A 22,738-nucleotide genomic window follows, 5' to 3' on the forward strand; every position below is an offset into this window, starting at 1 on the left:
CTTGTCATGACCCACTGTGTCTGCAGCTGCCTTACATCTCAGCTTCAAATTGAAGAAAGCCTGCCAACTGTGCTGAAAGATATAGATTCTGTAGTGCTTTTGAGTATCTGTAGAATCTCAGTCTAAACAAAAGATTAGTAACTTAATGTGATTGCAAATTATTTATAAGCAACCTGAAGACAATTATGATACCTTAGATCTCTCTTCATCCCCAAAACTTGATAGTGTACACAGTAGGCACTCAATACGTGTTGATGATGTAAGCAATATATAGTCTAACAAATAGGCTACCAGAAACGAGTGGTTGACAAGGAAAATAACATTTCATAAAGGACAATTGTGCTATAATTAATATAGACAATGTTTTCCTTCACTTATGCTTGAGTTCAAAAAGGGGTTCTTAACCTGGTTCCATGAACTTTTGAAAAAAGCATTGATAGCTATGTTTAAAAATAATTTATTTCCCTATAATGATATACATTTTATTTCATGCTTTTAAAACATTATTCTGAGTATTATTTCATTAGCCTCACAAGACTGCCAAAATAGGTCCAACAGACAAATAAAAAAAGAGGTTAAGAACCTCTAGACTGAAGGACTTTAAGTTTATTCTTCTCACAATTCCCATAGTCTTAAACTAAAGTCTCTCAAGACCATTTGTCAGTGACTACAGTGGAATTTCCTGCAACAATTAGCTATTAAGCTACATGTATGTCTTCTACATTTCTGTTATTCTAGAAAGAAAATGTAGCACATTTAGTTTTCTAGATAATTTTATATGAGTTAACCCTTTTGAGATGAATATATATATATGTTATTTCTAATTATTTTCCTATTATTATGAGGGCAGAATTAAGGAATGATTATAATTTGTTCTTCTAAAACTACTTTTATTTTGACAGTTGTCCATTTTTATTGCATATGCCAAATAGAAGGGTACTATGTACAGAGGAGATAGGGGAGGATCATTTTTTAGTCTCCTACTCTTTGGACAAAGTTTTGATGATCTCTTTCTTAGCCTGCAGGCGCTCTTCCCGAGGCTTTCGTCTTAGACCTTCGAGCTTCAGCCTGGTCAGCCAAGAGCTTCTTCTGGGCCTTGTCTGCCTTTAGTTTATGATTGTGCTCCATCAGGATTCGTTTATTCTTGAACACATTTCCCTTCACCTTCAAGTACAGGCTGTGGTACGTGTGGCGGTCAATCTTTTTGGATTCACGATATCTTTGAAGCAGACGGGGAAGAATCCTCATTCGCCTCATCCAGGTCACCTTCTCAGGCATATGAGCATTGGCAGTACCCTTTCGCTTACCAATACCCGTGTGCCTTCCCTTCCTTAGAGCCAGAGTATTTTTTCAGCATCTGGCACGAGAGTGAACAGTAACGGGCTTCCAGATGATAAGCCCATCTTTAATCAGCTTCCGGATCTGCTGGTGGGAACTGGCATTGGCAATTTCATTGGTCTCATTGGGGGTCAAGCCATACCTTCTTCTTTCCACATTGAAGGACTCTAGAGGCAAGCCTCTTCTGAAGCCTGAGAATACTCATGGCTGCAGCAGCAGGGCAGAAAAGGAAAGGAGAGAGCTAAAACTCCTTCTGAATCAACTGATGCTTTTCATAGTAACTTTTAGGCATTGAGACCATTGAAAAGCATTTTTGAAGAGTTTATTCATTGATGATGAGATACTGTTAATCAGGAGAAGAAAAGTTAAAATGGACTACATTACTTTTATGATATGAAATACAAATACATTTCTACTAAATACATAACAATTCTAGTTTTAAATTCCTGCAAATGGATTTGGTACTAAATCAACACTCAAATGTTGATAGATTAAGACCCAGAAGGATTATTTTGGGGATCAAATCCAACTCCTTCATCTTGCAGATGTGGAAATTGAAATTCAGAGAAATTAAGTGAAATGCTCAATGTCACACAGTCAGACTATGGCCAGGGCTTAAATACAGGTCTCAGTCTTTTTACATAGGGTTCTTTCCTCTGTACAGTGTTGATTATCCAGTAATGAATATACTCAATTTTAAAACAAAAAATTGGAGCCAACATAATTTCACCAGAGAAATCGTTACTATCAACTACTCAATATTGGCAACACCCTTTCATGCACAGTATATGATCATGATTGGGAGTTTAATTTTCAGTCATGAAACACAAGGAATCCACCCACCTTTCTGTCTTCATCTATTGATATATACCTATCTATATTCTTCTTTCTGTCTGCCTATCTTATCTCATTTCTTCTATCTGTCTAACCTTCATTTGCTTTATCTATCTATGTATATAACTAATATATTCATCTATTTTAATAACTGAGCTAGATTCTTTCAAAATCAAGCCTTAACATAAACTCAAATTTCAAGATCAGCTGTGTTGTGGTCAACCAGGTCCATTTCTAAGAGATCAGTTTGGTATTTCTTGATTCTATTGCAGAGTGAAGTTTAATTTGAAGGTGAGTTTTTGAAGTGGACCAACTTCTTCCTCATTCCCCTGGTAATGGAATAAAACATGGTCGGACAAATAAAGGGAAAATAAAAGATGTTACGCTGAAATAGACATTACACTAAATGCACTAAATATACATTATACTAAAGATCAGTAGAGCCATTCTCTATCCTGAACCCTGACACTCACTACTTCCCTGATTAATCTCTTCAGTCCTCAGAGATGCAAAATGAGAATGTCAGACTGCATGTTCTCTAAGGTCCTCCTTTCCTTCAAAAATTTAAAAAGTAGGGGTGGCTAAATGGCTCAGCGAATAGAGCATCAGCCCTGGAGTCAGGAGAACCTGAGTTCTAACTGGCCTCAGTGACTTAACACTCACAAGTTGTGTGACCTTGGGCAAAACACAACCCCAATTGCCCTGCCTTCCCCTCTCCACAAAAAGCAAAAAATATATATATGAAAAAGGAGAAGAGAGGAAAAACATAAAACCATTGCTTGGAAATGTACCAGAAAATATGATTTCCTATGTGATTATTTCTATATTTGTTATCTGCTAACACTTGTTAAGTATTTACTGTGTTCCAGGCAATATGCTAAGTGCTAAAGGTACAGGGAAAGACAAAAACAAAGCTAAACCAAAACAATAGCTACTTCCTTCAAGAAGTGTACATTCTAATGGGTAGAGAACACAAAATGCAAATAATCTGTCACATACAATTTATATACGGAGTGGATAGCAGGTAATCTTAAAGAGAAAGAACCAATAGATGATGGGAGGATTTTTTTTTACTGATGATATGAATTGAACTGAGTCCTCAAGGAAGACAAGGAAACAAAGATGTGATAGTGAGGCTGGGACAGCAGTCCAGTTATGGGAGATAACACAGACCATTAGAAGGCAGAATATAGAGAGGTGATGGAGCTGAATAGCAAGTAGACAATTATGGCTGAATTATTAAGTGTATGGAAGCAGGGAAGTTCAGCAACACAGAAAATGTAGGAAGGGGATAGTTTCCAAAAAGTTTCAAATACCAAAGGTAGATATCAACATTTTTTTTTTCCTGGAAGCAATAAGGAGCTACAATATTCCATTGATTAGGTGGCCATGTGGTTAGACCAAAGGAAATCTACTTTGACTGTTCATCAGAGGATGGATTGAACTGGGCAAAAGGACAAGCCGAGAATACTAACCAGATGTCTATTTGCAACAGTCTTGGTGAAATGTGACTGTTGCAGTTAAGAAAAGGTTACCTACATGGGATCTTTGTGGAAGACAGACATGACAAGATTTGGTAATGAATTGGACCTATGGAGAAAATGTGAAAAAGGGTTTGAGGATGACATACCAATGCCATAAGCATGAATAAGAAGGAGGATAAGGTGCTTGTAAGAGTAACATAGAAATTGGGAATAAAAAAAAAGTTTGGAGGCAAAAAATAATTAGTTAGAATTTTCAATGCTAACATTTCATCTATTCTCAGGAGTCCAAAAAGCAATTGGTGATATGAGAATATGTCTAGGAATAGGAATCATTGGCAAAGAAGTTCTACCTGGACTCTGGAAGCTGCTGAAATGATCACGAAAGAGTATGGAAGGAAAAGAGAAAAGCATGATATAGTCTTGTGCTTGCCATTATTCCAATATAATTATTACCCTCCCTAACTCTCCGAATGCCATATTTAATCAGGAGGTATGTGTGCCTTTAAAACTCCGAAAGGAGTAATTTTACAAAGCTTCAAATATCCCCCATTACTTCAGGAACCTTTATCATTCTGTTTATTTCAGACCATGCTGTAAACTGATTTCGTTCTTCTTTCTTTCTCTATTCATATTAAACTTACAGCTGTGCCCCTGTGTGTGTATACACATGTATATTTACATACACATACATCCACATATATGTAAACATACATACACATACACACATATGCATCCTCCTTCTAACTGTCCCAATAATGAGAAAGCTCTTATGAGTTTCAAGCATCATCTTCATATGTAGGAGTGGGAAGAGTTTCACCTTATTAAGCCCTTTATGATTTCTCTTTCTTATTTACCATTTTATATTGCTCTGGAGTTGTGTATGTGGGAGTCCAATTTTCTATTCAGCTCTGGTCTTTTCATCAGAATTGCTCAAAAGTCCTCTACTTCACTAAATGTCTATTTTTCCCCTGAAGAATTATACTCAGTTTTGTGGGGTAGGTGATTCTGGGTTTTAATCCTAGCTTCTTTAATCCTTTGATGTAGAAGCTGTTAAATCTTGTGTTATCCTGACTGTGACTTCATGATACTTGAATTTCTGGCAGATTGTAATAGTTTCTCCTTAGTCTGGGAGCTCTGAAATTTGGCTATAATACCATGGGGGTTTTCATTTTGGGATCTCTTTCAGGAAGCGATTGGTGAATTCTTTCCATTTCTATTTTACACTCTGGTTCTAGAATATCAAAGCAACTTTTCTTAAAATGATATCCAGACTGTTTTTTTATCATGGCTCTCAAGAAGTTCATTTTTTAAACCTCTCACCTGGGTCTATTTTCTAGGTCAGTTTCCTTTGTCTTCTATTTTTTTTTAAATGCTTTTGGTTTTGTTTTATTGTTTCTTGGTGGATCTTAGAGTCACTAGATTCCACTTGTCAAATCTTTAATTTTTAAGGAATTATTTTCTTCAGTGAGGTTTTGTACTCCCTTTTCAATTTGTTCAATATCATTTTTAAGTAGTTCCTTTCTTCAGTGAATATTTGTGCCTTTTCCCCCCCATTTAGTGAGTTCAGCTTTTCAGGGAATTATTTTCTTCATTGGATTTTTGTACCTCTTTTACCATTTGGCCTATTTTTTTTAAAGTGTTATTTTCCTTATAATTTTTTTGTGCTTCTCTTACCAGAGTGTTGACTTTTTTCATGATTTTCTTGTACCACTCCCATTTTTCTTCCTAATTTTTCCTCTTTCTCTCTTACTCGATTTGTAAAATCATTTTTGAACTCTTTCATGGCCTGAAACCAAGTCATATTTTTCTTGGAGGCTTTGAATATAGAAATCTTAACTTTTCCATCTTTTTCTGAGTATGTGTCTTGATCTTCCTTATCCTCCTAGTCATTCATGCTTGTGGCATTGGTATGTCATCCTCAAACCCATTCTCACATTTTCTCCATAGGCCAATCCATTACCAAATCTTGTCATGTCTGTCTTCCAAAAAGATCCCATATGGGTAGCCTTTTCTTAACAGCAACAGTTTCCTTTCACCAAGACTGTTGCAAATAGACATCTGGTTAGTACTCTTGGCTCATCCTTTTATGTTTTTTTTCTGTTTGTTTCTGTTTTCTGTTTGATCATTTCCCCCAGTATATTTCTTGACTTTTAACTCTTTGCTATAGTGGAGCTCTTATACCAGGGTGGAGAGTGCAGTGTCTTAAGCTCCAGAGATTTTGTACAGCTGTTTTCAGAGATATTTCTGGGAACCTGTAAGCTTTAAGTTTTTCAAAAATGGTATGTTCTAAAGAGACATATTTATTACTCTTTTGGCTCATGCTCTGGGCTGTGAGAGACCACAAGCGCTCTTTTCTGTCATGGAACGGTTTCCCTGCTCCACTGTGGCCACAAGCCCTGACATGCTAGTGTTCTTCCTTTCCTTGGGACTGCCACCATGACTCTGACTTGGATGTGAGTGTGGGCAAAATAATAGTGCAATGGCCCCCTCTCATGCTAGCAAAGATACCCCTGTAATCTCTTTATGACCAGTTATTTGACCCCCTTACTGTCTGTGCACTAAGAGCTCTGGAAGCAAACACTGAAGCTGCTGTTTCATTTACTCCCAACAGTACTAAGCATTGTTAACTATTAATGATTTCATTTTAAATAATCCAATGTTTTCTTCGGTTTTCCTGAAAGCAAAAAAGCCCATCTTTTAGATAATAAAAAGAGAGCAGTAAAGCCAGAGTTTTTCTTGACAGGAAGACACAAATGAAATTCATATTTTAAGAAATCTTTACCAGATTATATGATCCATCATTGAGATACTAAAAGCATCAACCCATGCTATAGGTCTATAAATTAGAAATTACAGATGTAAGTCATTCTTATCCTCATGTATATAACACACTATTGGCTACAGAAATGCCTAGTCCTGCCTTACTGATGATGCCGTATTTTATTGAAGTTCATTTTTGGTTTCCTTAAAGATCCTGAGAATTAACCTCTTGCTGAGGAAAAAAAAAATGATGCTCATTTCTATTTCTAATCAGTTCTTTGCCTTCAGGAAAATATTGGGTTTTTTCCCCCCTTGGCAAGCAAAAAATAAGCTTATAGACAATCCCACAAGGCTTCCATGATTTAATTATATAAAAATGGGCAACGGAGTATAGTCTTCTTGCCTAAGAATATGCAATTTCTCTTTTGATATTTTGTATACTCCTTCTCCCCCAGGAATATACAATATTCTAGCACCCATGACAGGTACCCCCAGCCTCACTCCCAGTTAATCTGGTGAGCAGACAGCTTGACACAAGATGACTTAGTTGTTCAGTAAGGATGCTTGGGCTTAAAAAAGAGAGTTGTTTGGCCCTTTATCTACTGAGTGCAAGGACACATGTGGAGGATTGGGACTTAACAATTTCACACTCATAAATGGAGAAAATTTTGTACAAAGTGTTTAAAGTGGGAGATATGTGATATTGCATTTTGAAGGACATCTTCTGAATACATCTAGAGTATTTTACTTACCCAATACTGTGAGTTCTGCAGAGGCACTGATGTTTTCATTTTTGTAGGTGACAACACAAGTGTATGTCCCAGTATCATCATCTGTCACATTGGAAATAAGTAAGTTGCTGCCACCTAATAAAGAATACTTTCTGGACCTGTAACATGGGAAACAGAGGAACTTAGTGAGTCAATCAGTACCTTTTAACACCTAGCAAACTAATCCCAGTCTTAAACTGAACTGTGTGAAATAGTGTAAAAAATTGAAGCCCAACATTAAAATATTGAAACAAACCTTGCACCATTTTTCTTATTTTAGTCATCTGTGTTATTCACCCCCCCCCAAAGTGCATTGAGGGTGAATTATTCCCTTGGGGTGACTATATGCAACTTCCAAAGAAATGAAATGGAACAAGGCATACCTAGCTGTGGCCCAAAGTGCTTGAACAGATCTAGATTTATAATTTTACATACTGAAGGTACATCAATGAATACTGGAACATATCGATGTTTTCAAGGTTAAGTCACCATGAAAACTGAGATTCTACTCCATTTATCTTTGTTGTGCAAATCACTTCTGGATTCTTGGTCAAATTGAAAGGGTTGGGTATCACCTATTATCATGTATATGTGAAAGTCAGCCAATATTTTAGAAATGGTATCCAATTCATGTCATAAAAGGAATTAATATTTTAAGGTGGGAACCAGTTCTACTATATTCCAAGTAGAATTGCATTCTTATGCAATTCTGAGGCTTCTGCATTCTTGCTTTATGGTTTTAGAAATTGGAACAAGAACAAATAGTAAACAAAATTTCTAAATCTAAAATACCTGACTTGGATCACTTCCTCTCCTCGAATCCAGGTAAAACTCGGTGGAGGATACCCAGAAACACAACACTCTAGAATGGCATCTTTTCCTTCGATAGCTACCACATTGGAAGGTCTCTGCAGGAAAAACTGTTGTCTGTGTAAACCTGGATCTATGAAAGGAAAGGACAGGGTCATAATTATGGAGGGAGACACTGCAAAGATAAATGATATATCTGAAGGATTACATCCTTGAAAGATATATTAGTGGAAAGCAATGAGATTACGTGGAGAGAAACAATCAAAACACCAAATTGCAAGGAAGAATCTAATAGATTTTTCCATCTTCTACATCTCTGGTTTCTTTCTTTTTTTTTTAAAGTAATTGGTGTTAAGTAGCTTGCTCAAGGTTACATGGCCAGTTATTTTTGGCTGTGTGCTGAGTGTCTGAGCCTGGGATTTGATCTCCAGGTCATCCCGACACTGGAGCCAATGTTCTTACTCGCCAAGCCACCTGGCCGCCCCTACATCTCTGGTTTCTTAAGGCTCTCCTTGCAATATATTTTGACAGTGTGGTATATGACAAAGAGTATATCTTCAAGACCCAAAAGTAATACCATTTAATATTTAAAAAGCACATTCATGCTGCATGTACTTGTAATGCCGAGCAAAGGCAACTTCCCAAGGTTCCAAATACCACCATAGCTGCTCTCCATTGTATTCAGTGAAAAATTAAGAACAGAGAAAATCAAAATATAGCATCATTCAAAATACAGCATTCACCAAGTATAATTCAATAATCTCCAAGTACTACTCCACCCCTGGACATTATAATTCATTTAGTCAATCCCCAAGACCCTCTTCTAAGTACTACTCTATACCTAGGCTGTACCTTCATTTAGTCCACCACAAAGCCCCTCTTCTCAAATGGAGATTAGTTTAAAATCATAAGTAAAGTACCTTCATTCTGTCAATTACAAAAAAGTCAAAAGTTCCCCACCCTTGGATCACAATTGAATCTAAGCCAGAGTTACAATGAGCTTAAGCACAGAATTTAATACCCAAAGAGAGGTCTTTTCTTCATCTTGACCTCAGGCAAGTTCACAGCAATTTTTTTTCCAGGGAGACAAAGCTTAGCAAGGCCACAAGGTACATTTCCAGTGTCTTCATTAATTCATTCTCTGTCTGCAGAACAGTCCTAGGACCCCTGAAAACACTAGCAAAACCCTCTTCCAGAATTTCTGTAAATATACAACAAGAAAATCCTTCTTCAGGGCTTCTGAACCAACAGCCAGGTTCCAGAACCTCTGCAAGAACAGCACTGTCCTTCACCAGTGGACAGAATTCACTCTCTGTCTGCAGAACAGTCTCAGGAGCTCTGAAACAACAGCAAGGTTCCAGGACCTCTGCAACAACAGGGCTGTCTTTCACCAGTGAACAAATATGGCAAAACAAGATCAAAACAGACAAAATACCAGCATAACAGCCATGTCTCCTCAGTCCTTGGCAGCTCTGGGTGGCAGCTCTCAAAAGTGCTGGGCAATTCAAACTGGCCCCCAGCAATCCTCTCCGTCTCTCTCTGTCTCCAAGATGCTGCTTCCAAATTGTTCTTCTGCCTCTCTCTTTGGTTGCGTCTCTCTAAATTCATGTCACCAACTCCTCCCAGTTCAGCACTCTCATTTCAAATCAACAAGTCCATCCCACAAGTGGGATTCACAAGCTCTGGGTTTTAACACAATCAATCCAAAAACCAAGCCAATACAGGGGGATCTTTGAATTCCATTACTATTACAGTACTGTATAAACATGATATATCAATTTGCATTAGTATATGTCATAGATAATGTTTTAGAAAGAAAGATCATTTATCCAATAAGACAGAGGGGCATATAACTTTGATGGTGAAGAAAGAAAATGAATGGCCTCAAAGCAAGGATAACTGGCCAGGGACAGTGTGCCCAAGTGATGTACTATATGTGAGAATCTTGGGAAGTTAGAATGCAGGATAAGATAACCAAATATAAGAAAAGAAACATTACAGAGGAGGGAAGTGATGTTCAAGGAAGCTAAAGTTAAAACTTGTTTTACATTATGATTCTACCATAGGGCAAGGATGCTTTATTGATAACATAGAATCTTAGAGTTAAAAACGTCATCAGATGCCTTTTAGTCCTATCCATACATAGACGTAGGAATGTCTTTCAGATTTTTTTTTAACAATTATTGTATCTAGCTTCCATGTGGAAAGCTCAAGGGATGGTGAGATCATTAATTCTACAGGCAACTCATTTTTGTTTATATGTTTTCCTTTGAGAACAGTAACCTGTCTCTTTGCTACTTGAAATGTCTGTTAAGTTTGACCTTCTGGGGCCATGTTAAACACTCCCCCACACACTTTTACCTGAAACCACTTAAAAAAGAAAAAAAACCTTCTAAGCAGTTAACATTTCCTTCTGTGTCTTCATCTTATTCAGGCCAAATACATTCAGCCCTTTTAAATAATCACCAGATTGTAAGGATTTGAGTTCCTTTGCCATTCTTATTCTGCCTCCTTGGACATTCCCAAGCTTAATAGTGCCCTTCATAGAACTAGACCTCCAAGATGGAAGACAGTTTTACAGATGAGGTCCAACCCTCATAGAGGAAATTAATCTTTCCACCTTTTTTTATTCTGGACACTGTGCCTCTGTTAATGCAATCTATGATGGTTAGATTTTCTACCATTTTACTTTGCTGACTTAGGGTTTTCAGTAAACTAAACCACAGATATTTTTTCACAGAACTGTTGCTAGTAAATGTTCAGGAACTGGTTTATATGCTATGGAAAGAGACTAACTAAAGACCACTGTAGACCAGATGGTTAAGTTAACAGTGTTAGTGACATCATTCTAAAGTACATCTTATGAAAGAAATCTGACATTTTCTGTCAGATCATCCACATCTGCTTCCAGTTGGTGCAAAAAATAATAAGCTAAGTACAAAATGATAATAATGGAAGGATTTTTAAGATATGTCATTCTTTATTAAAACAATATTGCTCAGGGTATTTTTCCCCAATGTTAGTTACAAAAGATTAGAATGTATTTTTTGCTCATCTTGTGGAGGAAATATGCATCCCCCCAGAAGTAGTAGCCTTAAGAAAGTAGTCTTCAGGGTTGTATAAATAATGCCAGACTCTTAGTCTCATTCTATCTCACTTCTGGTGCCATCCAGGTATTTTATTGAGATTAACTAGAGGCCTCCTGTCCCTCCAAAATGATCTGATGAGATTAACTACAGGGAAACACTTCCACCACAGCAGACTTGATCTTGGGGTGGCACCGAGTTTTTTTTTTTTTTTAAGAAATGGTCTTTTTTTTTTTTTTTTTGCTTTTTGGATTAAGAGGTTAAGTGACTTGTCCAAGGTCACACGGTTATTTTTTGTGTTAAGTGTCTGAGGCTGGATCTGAACACAGGTCCTTCTGACTCCAGGTTCGGTGCTCTATTCACTGCGCCACTTAGCCGTCCCGTGGCACTAAGTTTTCACCAAAGTTAAGACATTTTTACACCAAATAGTCAAATAGAGACATCCTGTCCCTATTATTTAACCTGCCCAAAGAGGAAAGTGGCTAAGCAGCCTCACCTGAGAGACTCTTTTTGCTATCTGCCTGAAAAGTTAAGAGTTATGAGCCACCTGGCAGGTACCAATCAGATGATGCTTATTAGACTCTATCTTTTAGCCTTGACTCTGGATATATTGACCTCCAGTCACACCCTCCAGGAGGATTTGAGGATCTCTAGGCTCTGATCTTCAGGTAGCTTTCTCTGGGAAATTCCTACTTACTTCTCTGAAGTAAGTAGGAATAATTTGAAGGTTGATGTTTCTAAAAATCTTAGAATTACATGTAAACTTTAATTAAATTTTATCCTTGTGCATACATATCTTTTGGATAGGGACCCATCAGGCCAGAATTTTCTTCCCTTGACCAGTTGTTTTTTTCAGCAACATGATTTTAAATTATATTTAGGACTTGATAACTAGTCCTAGGAAGAAAGGTAATAGGCAAGGCTACCTCTGTTCTCTTGGAAGTAGTTGAGGGTTTATCACTTAAATAAACAAACTCCTTTTAATCATCTCTTTTTCTAATAATAAAAGAGTAATGGGAGTTGACAGTTGGTTCTGGCACCTAAAAAAGACACTTTACTTCACACAAAGCTATCTCTATGTCAGTTACTTGATTTTTCTAGTTGGAAATAAGTATGGTGAGCCCATGTTGAGATCTGCACATAATACAACAAAAACCTCTGTCTTTGTCAATGATTTCTGTCTCATTTCCCAAATGTTGCTCAGAAATCTATGAATTCTAAAGTCTGAGAAGGTGGAAACAAAATAGTACTGAAAAAAAACTTTCAGAAATGGCACCAGATAACTTGCTGCTTTTCACAGAAATGGAAAAGTGAAAACAAAACTTCCCTGAAGTCTTATTTGGAATGCCAAGGGCCACTTTTTGCCTTTTGGTAAGGTATTATTTATCTTTCTAACTCCTTTTTTTTTCTTTAAAAGATAGCTTTTAAAAATAAGATTCAATATGAGGTAGAGGATGTTGCAAGAAAAATGAGGAAATAGAGAAATAATAATGATAAAATCTGTGCACAAATGTTTAAGAGCAAATAAAAGGTTTTTCTCTGGAAGTTCCACAGCTAGTGTATGTGAAAGATCCCTGGGAGTATACAGATTCTGAAATTCCAAGGTAATGACTCTAATTGACTTGATTGAGATTCATGGAAACTTCTTTTCATGATTATTAATGGCAGAATGAAATCTTTGGTACTGTTGTATTATGGACATTGTCTCCTCTACTGTTTTCAAAATTAAGATCTGAGTTATTAAGTTTATAGAATATGATCTGCTCTCTCAAAGTCAATGATTTTTAGCCCATTTAAAATAAGATAAAATTATAATTCAATAGTCTATTCCATATAATTTGGTCATCAACTTATAATCAGACTGGTGGTAAAAGTGGACTTTTCTGATTGGTTCAGCTTTTTATCTTTATTTTTTGTAATATCAAAAGGAGATGGAGATTACAGATTCTAAAAACTATTTAGCTTTCTTTTTTGGGAAGGAAAAATAGCATGATTCCTTGACCTAATCTCAGTGTCATACCTCACAAGAGTGGAACTAATCTGCTTCAGAGTGCCTGAATTATGTGAGAGCAAAAATAAAGAAATCAGTCATTAATGTGATACTGATCTATCAATACAGAGAATACATTAAAGGATAGAACTACTGTAGAAAAACTTGTTACTTTTTTCCCCAGTGGAAATTCAAGCCCATCCTGTTCTTATCGACATACTGTGATAGGGGCAAATGCTAATAAATAATAATTAAAAAAAAGAATAATGATACAGAAACTGAGATTCACCAAGGAAATTTTCATAGTTTCTATCCTTAAAGAAACATTTTTTTAACCTGTAAAGTTCAGTATTCTTCAACCAATAATGTTCAGGCACTAAATAATGCCTTAGATAGTTATTATGCAACAATTCTATTCAAAGCATGAATCAGTGACTCTGTACTTGGAAGAGTCCAGCCTAGCCACTAATATAGCTTGGGAGATATGTGTGTATCTGATTATAAAGCCAAGCATGAACATCTTTCCAGAGGCCTGCTGTTATGAACAGCTTCAAGATTCGAATTACTCTCTATTTATTCAATAACAAACTAAGATAAAACATTCATAGAAGTCAAAGTACAGCATTCACAATGTTATGACATAACAACTTATCACTAAAATGGCCACATAGTTTTCACCAAAGTGGCCATATAGTTTTAAACAAAGTGTATTTATTTAGTAACTCAATTATTTAGGAAGTCCTTAATTCAATTAGGCGTTTTTAAGGGACAGAAAGTACAATCATTTAGTAAGTCCTTAATTCAATCATCCTTAAGGAGGCTTGTCTCCTAAATGGACACAAAGTACAAAGGTCAAAGTTCTCCACCCCTAGGTCACAGTAAATCATAATCTCCTCAGTCAGCATCAGGTACCCAAGAAGAGATCTTTTCATCTTGACTGTAGTCTGGCTCTCAGCTTCCATGGTTCCTCTTCCATGGTCCCAGATCCTGCAACTGTCAGCTATGTTTAAGGTCTGGCAACTCCCAGTTCCTTTTCCAGCTCCTTGTGCAATTCCTGTTCCACATTGAAGCTCCCAGCATCTAGTCCACCTCAAATCCTTCACGGTTTCTGTTCTTGGGAAGACAAAGCTTAACAAAGCCACAATAACATTCATTAACATTGCCAGCATCCTCATAAATTCTCTCTCTGTCTTTGATATCAACATATACCCAACATCAAGGTCTAAGGAATCAATACAAATCATCAGTATAGTCCCAAGACCTCTGAAAATATCAGTAAGACCCTCTTCCTGGATTTCTGTAAACATACAAAAAGAAAATCCTCTTTCGGGGCTTCTGAACCAGCAGTGAGGTTCCAGGCATTCTGTAACAACAGCAACATCCTCTGTCAGCAGACAAATCTGACAAAGTAACATCAAAACATACAGACAAAGTACTGACACCACAGCCATGCTATCTCTAAGTCCTCCTCTCTTCTCATTTCTTAGTTCTTCTCAATTCTCTTCTCAGTTCTCAGTTCTGTTCTCAATTCTGCTCTAATAATTCTGGTCCTCAGCCTCCATGCTGCTTGCTCCCAAAAGTTCCAGCTCCCAGCAGTTCTCATTCCCAGCAGTTCTTGCTGGCTCTCAGAAGTTCTCAGCAGTTCTGGCTGGCTCTCAGAACTTCTCAGCAGCTCTGACTGGTTCTCTGAAGTTCTCAGCAGCTCTGACTGGCTCTAAGAAGTTCTCAGAAGCTCTTAGAAGAAGTTCTGGCATTCTAGCTTAGGTTTTTCCTTATATATGGTAGCTCCCCCCTGTTCCACTCCTTCCTGTTACATCAGCAAGTTCATCCCATTGTGGGATTCACAATTTCTGGATCTTAATAATTAACACAATCATGAACTTGAAACAAGGTGTTAAGTACCTGTTTGCTTGCCAATACAAGGGGCATGGAAGATCTTCAAATCCCATTACCATTACACTGATTCAGTGTCCCAGCCCTGTCAGAAATTTCATACACAAGAATAACGGGTCGGGAGACAGAGAATGAGTGGCACCAATAAGAGAATCACTGGAGTATTATGAAATGTAATTCAACGTCCTTTGCCAGGATTCAGTTTTTTGGGGTGTGTTTGTGTGTGTGTGTGCGTATGCATGTGCATATATATGTAATCTTTTAAATCTTTTTGAATGTGTATCTTTAAAAGTAATATTTGTGAAAGGAACACAAATGTAATCTGTTCTGTTCACAGTGTTTCAGGAACAGGAAATTAAGAGTTCTATAGTAGTTAACCTCAAACAGCCTCTTCCATCTTTGTGCCTTTACACAATTAACTGTCCCCCCTCCCACCCCCATACCTTCTCTCTAACTGCCTTGTATTCTTCAAGTTTTATCTCAGTTGTCATTTGATTTATAAAGTATTTTCAGATAGCTCAGGGCGTCAGGGTATCCTTCTCTTCAAACTGCTTTATATAACTTTGTATACTATGCCACTTTTTATTTACTTATCTATGAACCTATTATATCCTCTTTGTGCAGGATATTTTTTTTAATCTGGGGTCCGTGGATCCATTAGAGGTCCATAGATACATTTCAAGGAGTCTTTAAAGTTGAATGGGGAAAATACATATATATATATATATATATATATATATATATATATATTTGCTGACCTCTAACTGATATTACTATCTCATTCAATTATGAATGTAGGCAACAATTGTATTAGCCACCATTAGGCTTCCAAAATGGTCCATGCCACAAAAAGAGTTAGGAATCCCTACTACAGCAGAATGTAAACTGCTTAGGGGACAAAGATTTTTATTTTTTTCCCTTTTTATTTCCACTCTTTAGACTATAGGTAAGGAACCTGTAACTTTGAGGCTACATGTGGCCTTCTAGGTCCTAAAGTATGGCCCTTTGACTGAATCCAAATTTCAAAGAAATATTTGGATCGAGTCAAAGGGTCACACTTGAGGACCTAGAGGGTCTACACATTCACTAACTGCTAATAAGACCTTCATTGGTTTAGCAATACAATGGACTTCAAAGTGTCTTAGACAGACATGCCTTCCTAATTTTTTCTCCCTCCTTGCCCTCCCCCACCCCCGTCCCATGTATTGGAACATGACAAAAATACTTATTGAGCAGCACACTCATGCACAAATTCAAAGACTCACAATATTAATATATGCATGAAGTATAGATTCAACCAAGATCTGACTCTGAAGGAGGAAAAACATACCCTGTTTCCTCCTCTAAACCTGCTGCATTCTTCAGATAATAGAACATTTCTGTAGTAACAAGCAGTCCCTTTCATTTTTGTGGTTTCCTTGAGTGGAAAGATTGTTTTCCAACATCATGCACTCCTCAGTTTTTGTTATTAAAGTCATGCCACAATGGGATATCAAACAAGTTTTCAATTGGAAAGGAAAGGCCACTGCAGGCTACTGTGGAGCATTCTCTTTGATTTCTTCCCAGGCATTAGAGTTACAAATTAATTTAACTCTACAGAGCTGGTTTCCTCTGTCTGCATGCAAGTTAGTCTACTATTCACCTGCTGGCTCTCTCTCCTCATTCCATATCTAGGCCTGTCTTATGAAATTTAGCAATTACCATGTGTCTCTAGGTGCCAATGGGCATTTTCTCAAATGATCTGACAAGTCAAACACCGTGATGCACCTTCCTTTATATTAGTGCTTTCATCAGAAAACTGATCTTATCCAGAATGATCCCAAACATTTATATTTAATAAAGGAGTAGGGAGAGAGGGGAGGGGGCATCCTCCAAACTGGCCCTATGACAAGTAGCTTTAAGCCACAAGGAGGAAGCCATAGTTTATTTGTAGTGATTAGTCATCATTCTATGATTATTCACTTTCCTTATTTACATCAAGGTAAGATGAAAAGCGACATGCTGTCACTTAAACTATTTCTACATCTCTGATTATTTTCTTTCTCCCTACATGGAGAGAGAGAAGAAGATAAAGAGGGAATGGGAGGGGGGAGAGAGGTATTTGTCGGATATGTGGATGAATATATGCAATGAATTTTATGTTATACACATATGCATATAAACCTGTATATAAAATATATAATTTCTTATATACATATACATACCTGTGTATATAATGAATTATGTGTTATACATATATGCATGTATATATGTACACACACATAGGAACAAACTGTTTAATCTTGTTTTCAGCATATGACTGTAGCTCTTCTGTCTCAGGAGCAAATTCTTTGTCTACCAGTTTTATTCTGTTACTAGTTTTGAGGAAAACATATTTCATTTATAGTACATTTTTGTTTTTTCTGATAATAAAATTCTAGAAAAAAATGTTGCCATTTTGAGGTATCAAAGTTAGTTTAGGATGCCTAAAAAGCTTCCTAATTTATGTATATAAACAAACAGGAGTTTATAGAATTCATGGTGATGAAATAAATTCTAAGTCTTATTTATGGAGTCTCTCATACCTAGAGGCAGCTAGAGCATCCATTGGATGCAGTACTGGACCCAGTGTCAGTATGATCTGAGATGAAATTTGGCTTTTGACACTTATTAGCTTTGTGACCCTAAGCAAGTTACGACTTCTGAGTGCTTCAGTTTCAGCCTGTATAAAACGGGGATAACAATAATATTTATTGCTCATGGTTGTTGTGAAAATCAAATGAGACAACATTTGTAAAATACTTTGTAAACCTTAAATGATGATATCAGTGCTAGCTATTATCATTAGCTATTGTTTCCTACATGGTTCATATTGAATCTTTTTAACATCTTGACACCCTATTCTCATATGATTAAGTCTCTTTTCAGATCCTGAGGCATGAAATCAATACCAAATGTAGCCAAGCTAGCAGATATATCACATTTGTAACTGGTGCCTCATCATGGCCATTGTTTCAAATTTTTCAAGCCTATTCTGTCTGATTCTTTTACAGAAGTTGGAGATGAGGTCTGTTTAAAAATGTGGAGTGAAGTCAATGAAGGTGTACATGGCAGGGAAGAAGAGCTGGTCTTTAGTACATACACATGATAACCCTACCATACCCCCCTCTGGCCAAGTGCATACATGACCATGCATTGTCCCAGGCATTCTTTTGTGGAAGGGAACTGAGAGCAAAGGGACTATTTGTTTTTTAACATAGTGATTAAAAATACATAAGGTGGCAGATTTGTTCCCATGAAGGGAATTGCCTAAAGAATCCTTAAAGAAGTGTGTTTGTGTTGCGCATGTGCACACACATTTACAGTGCTGTTTGTATAATATCACAATTCTGACAAAACAGTTTTGAAGGGATGGTGAGGAAGTAAGTTAAGTGTAAGCTGTCAAGGAAGGGGTAAATAGAGAACAGGTGGAATTAAATGAATACAGATTAACCTTCAAAGGATGTACCCAGTATATACAACTTTGCTAAAAAAAAAAAGTCACTGAGATGTCCATACCCTTTGACCCAGAGATCCTACTGTTAGACATATACCTAAAGAGGTCAGTGATAAAAGCAACATAATTTAAAATATTTATCAAATAACTTTTTACAGTAGTAAAGAACTAGAAAAAAGTAGATGTTCATTGGTGGGATACATTAATGTAATGGAATATAATCGTCTTGTAAAAAAAAAAAGATGACTATTTAGAGAGACTCATAGGAAGATAGGTGAATTAATACCAAGTTAGACAAATAGAATTGGAAATCACACACTCCCTCTTCTCTCTCTCTCTCTCTCTCTCTCTCTCTCTCCATATATACACATATAATATGTGTGCATATATTTATGTAAATGTATATCTGTCCATGTATATGTGTGTATATACTGCACCAACATAAACATAAATAGAAAGACTAAGAATAAAGCAATTGGAATTGAATGATGTACAATCATAATGATTAAATTTGGCCTCAAAGAAAAGACAGGCAAAGGTCCATGATACCATCATTGTGTTTCCTTTCTTAACCAATGAAAATCTCAATGCCTTTTTGGTTTCAAGGATGCTTTCTTACATTCTAGCTAATTCAATTGCATGTAAATATAGGTATGTTTAAAATATATATACACACATTCATATGAATGTGTGTATATATCTATATCTATGTATTTCCATTGTGGAAGGTATGTGGAGTAAGAATGAGACAGAGACAGAGAAATAGGTGGGTGGGTAGGGCAGTGTGCAGTACAGTAAACAGAAGAAAACCTTGGTGTCAGCAATACCAAGGTTCTAGTTCTACCTCTGACAAATACTGTTTTTGTGGTGCTGGGCAAATTATTTAATCTCTTTGTTTCTCTAGACAAATCTCAAAATTAAATCAATTAATGTGTGTATTTACATCAGAGTGCAAGAAAAAGATAAAGAGCCCGAGTTAACAAAGCAAGACAAAAAATATAATTTTATTAAGTAATATACCAACCTAGAATCATTTCAGTAAAATGTTATATAAAATTATTTTCAATAATATAAGTCAATTAAAAAAACAGTAAATTCAAAGCCAATAGGACTCAAATATTGTGGATTACGGGTAGAACAATAAGATTGGCTCACCAAATGATCAAATCAATTCAATTTGGCTATCAATAAGCAATAGAATTTTGAGTGAATATTTTTTGTTATTTTAATCAAGCAGGTACTTAAATCAGTTTAGTAATTCAAAAACCCATTCTACCTCTTGGCACCTAAACATTATTATATCTGATTAAAGTAGACTCCATTGTCATAATCCCTATTTCCTGTGATATGAACTATATAAAAAAGTTAAACTATTTATATACCATAAATAAAAGTTTATATGAGAATAATTCCATAGATATTGGCCATTAATTAGTCTGAAATTCTATCCACCTTGGTTGTTTCCTTGTGCCTTGCTGCTCTCGCCCCATTTCTCTGTCATTATCTCACCAACATTGTTTCCCTTCTAAAAGTTCTTTAAACTTTGCCTTTTTTTCTTCTCTTTCTATATTCCTTTACTAGGTAATTTTATTCAATCAGATATTTTCAATATTACTAGAGAAACAAATCTGTTTCTCTATCCCTTGCCTCAATCCCAATTTCCAGAATAATATATCCAACTACAGTACATCTTTATAATATCAATAGTCAGTACTTCAAACAACTTGTCAAAAGTTCAATTTTCAAAAACGTATTCTTCCTTCTGACTTCACTATATCTATTAGTATCATCATACCACACAATCTGCCCCCCATTTCCATGTTTAAAAGTTTTACATTATATGACTATTCCTCTCTTTCACTTCTCAGATAGTTAGTTACTGAACTTATGGATTCTTTGTCAGAAATATCTTTCACACCTATTCACTGGTCTTTATACCCAATGCTACCCCCTTATTTTCTCCTAGTCATCTACCCGGTCTATCTTAAGCAGCACCTCACAAGCCTCTACTCTCTCTCCTTTATTTACTTCTACATATACCACTATCACATTCATTTTATAAATAGATAGGGTCATATCACTCCTTTGCACAAAACACTTGAATTTCTCGTTATTGCCTAAGCATCATATAAATTCCTTAGTTTAATATTCCATTCTCATGAATCTTCCTCCACCCTACCTTTTCATGCATACCTCATCCTTCCATGAACTCTAAGCACCAATCAGATTGGACTATGTGATGAACCCACTATTTTCTAAAGTTTCTAAACGTGTAAGATTATCAATTGTGTCACCAATACCCTTTCCTTTCCCTATTATTTCAACCTTTCTTTTGTGGGATTCTTACCAATTTTGAGGCTCTGATCTGAAGTTCTCCTCATCCAGGGAACTTTTCTGATGCTTCCTAATCTGTAACAATTTCTATCCATTACACACACTCAAACATCACTTAACATTTTCCTTATTCCTGCTTGATTTTTCTATCTCCATGAGTGCCAAGAGTCCCATATGATCTAAACTTTGTATTTCCTGCCTGTCCCTAGCATATCACTCTGCACACAATAGGCATTTAAAATATTTCTTCAATTAAATCAGTTCTCTACATAGAAAACTGAATCTTTTACTACATTTATTCTAAAGACCCCCAGGGTGTTAGAGATATGTAAATCTTAAGTATTCAAACATTTTAGAACATTAATAGACAAATTGTTTACCATTTTTTCTTGTCTTTGAATAGAAACACATAATTCCAATAATAAGAAAAAAATGCCCATTCTTTTAGAAAACCACCTAGTTATTAACAATCTTCTATAATTTAACCAGGTATTGAAATTAAATCCTGATAGAGTAGAACAACTCATTAGCATTCTAAAATACACAAATAGCAAACACAAATATCACAAGTGAAAAATCAATCTCAGTTCCCTGATGGTCTTGGACCCACCTTATGGAAATACAATTAAAAGCATGCACCTTACATACTCTGATCTACACATACATTTGTAAGATCATTTATGAAAAGGGGGGAGGGAGTCTTAAGTTTATTTTAACATGGTCTCTTCTTTGCTGACTGCTCTGTAGTGTTGTAAAAAAAAAAGTGCCTGGAAAATACTCAATGCTGCAAAATAGGCAGAATAAATTATTATGTCTTAAATGAAGGCAATATAATAAGTAACCAGTAAAGCAATGTTTTAATAAATGTTAAGTTTATTATTTTTTATTTGCAAATAGAAAATTAGCCATCTTTGGACAATGCATTTTACATCTCTGGCACTTTCTCAAGATTCATACACACCCCTCTCCCTCCAGACACACATACACACACATTTCTCAAGATTGGTTGTAAGTCATGGTAGTGATAAGTTGAGCTTCTATATTAAATTATTCTTTTCATTCTAATTAATTAAGTGTTAGAAAACTGATTGGGTAATAAACTCATGAAGCTTATTACTGCTAGAGGTGATAGTATGTGGATTTCTAAAAAGCTTCTGACACTTTTACAAATGACACATAAAAATGGTTACTATGAGAAGTTGAGCTGAACCATGTCTTTTAAATTTTAAATACCTTCTCTCATTCTCACTGGGTGATATTTTTGTCAAAAGAACACTAGCCTAGATGGAATATAACTCTGACCTACAGGGGCAATCCCTATAGTTCTATGTCTGGTTATTGAATTTAATTCAACAACTTATTGAGCACTTACTGTTTATGGGAAAAATCTACTAGCTACTGAGGTTGATTCAGTGACGGAAGTAACATAGTCAGTGCCACTAAGGCATTTGTGATTTGGTAGGGGAAGTAAAACATATACATACACAAATATGTATGGAACCAAATACAGAGGTAACTAATGATGGGGGAGGGGGTTCCAAAGGGATGTGTATCTTCTTAGTTTTGAAGATTTGGTAAAGGTCCTAAATAAGATATGTGACATCTGAGCTGAACTTTGCATGATATATCACAGCATTACAAGATCATAGATTTAGAGTTGGAAGGGACTTTAGTGGTCATTGATTACTACTCTTTCATTTTTCAGAAGAGGAACCAAGATGTCCAGGAGCTTGCCCTGACATGGTAGTAAGGCTAATAAGTTTCCGAGACAGAATTTGACCCCAGGTTTTCCTGACTTCAAGCCCAACATTCTACTCACTGCAATACTGTGCTGCCCCATTGCCCACTAGTTGGTGAAGACATTGGGGAAATTTATTCCTAGAATGAATAGATACACAAAACAGCAGAAAAGTATGATCTCTCTCTCTCTCTCTCTCTCTCTCTCTCTCTCTCTCTCTCTCTCT

At 36.2% G+C, this 22,738-nt stretch overlaps 1 protein-coding gene and 1 pseudogene across 1 annotated transcript in view; both read right to left on the minus strand.

The window, feature by feature from the left end:
* DCC (DCC netrin 1 receptor) overlaps positions 1–22,738 on the minus strand; it is a 1,052,419-nt gene that overhangs the window by 798,201 nt on the left and 231,480 nt on the right. The window contains exons 5-6 of the mRNA XM_069102085.1: positions 7,979–8,129; positions 7,169–7,305 (exon numbers count right to left, since the gene is read on the minus strand). Of these exons, the coding sequence (XP_068958186.1) occupies positions 7,169–7,305; positions 7,979–8,129 (288 nt within the window). The remainder of the gene's footprint in view (positions 1–7,168; positions 7,306–7,978; positions 8,130–22,738) is intronic.
* Positions 895–1,543, minus strand: LOC138172619 (large ribosomal subunit protein eL19-like; annotated as a pseudogene).

Source organism: Petaurus breviceps, unplaced genomic scaffold (assembly GCF_028583685.1).
Source record: "Petaurus breviceps papuanus isolate PSGF00001 unplaced genomic scaffold, PetGlider_PUasm1.0 128, whole genome shotgun sequence".
Lineage (NCBI taxonomy): Eukaryota > Metazoa > Chordata > Mammalia > Diprotodontia > Petauridae > Petaurus > Petaurus breviceps.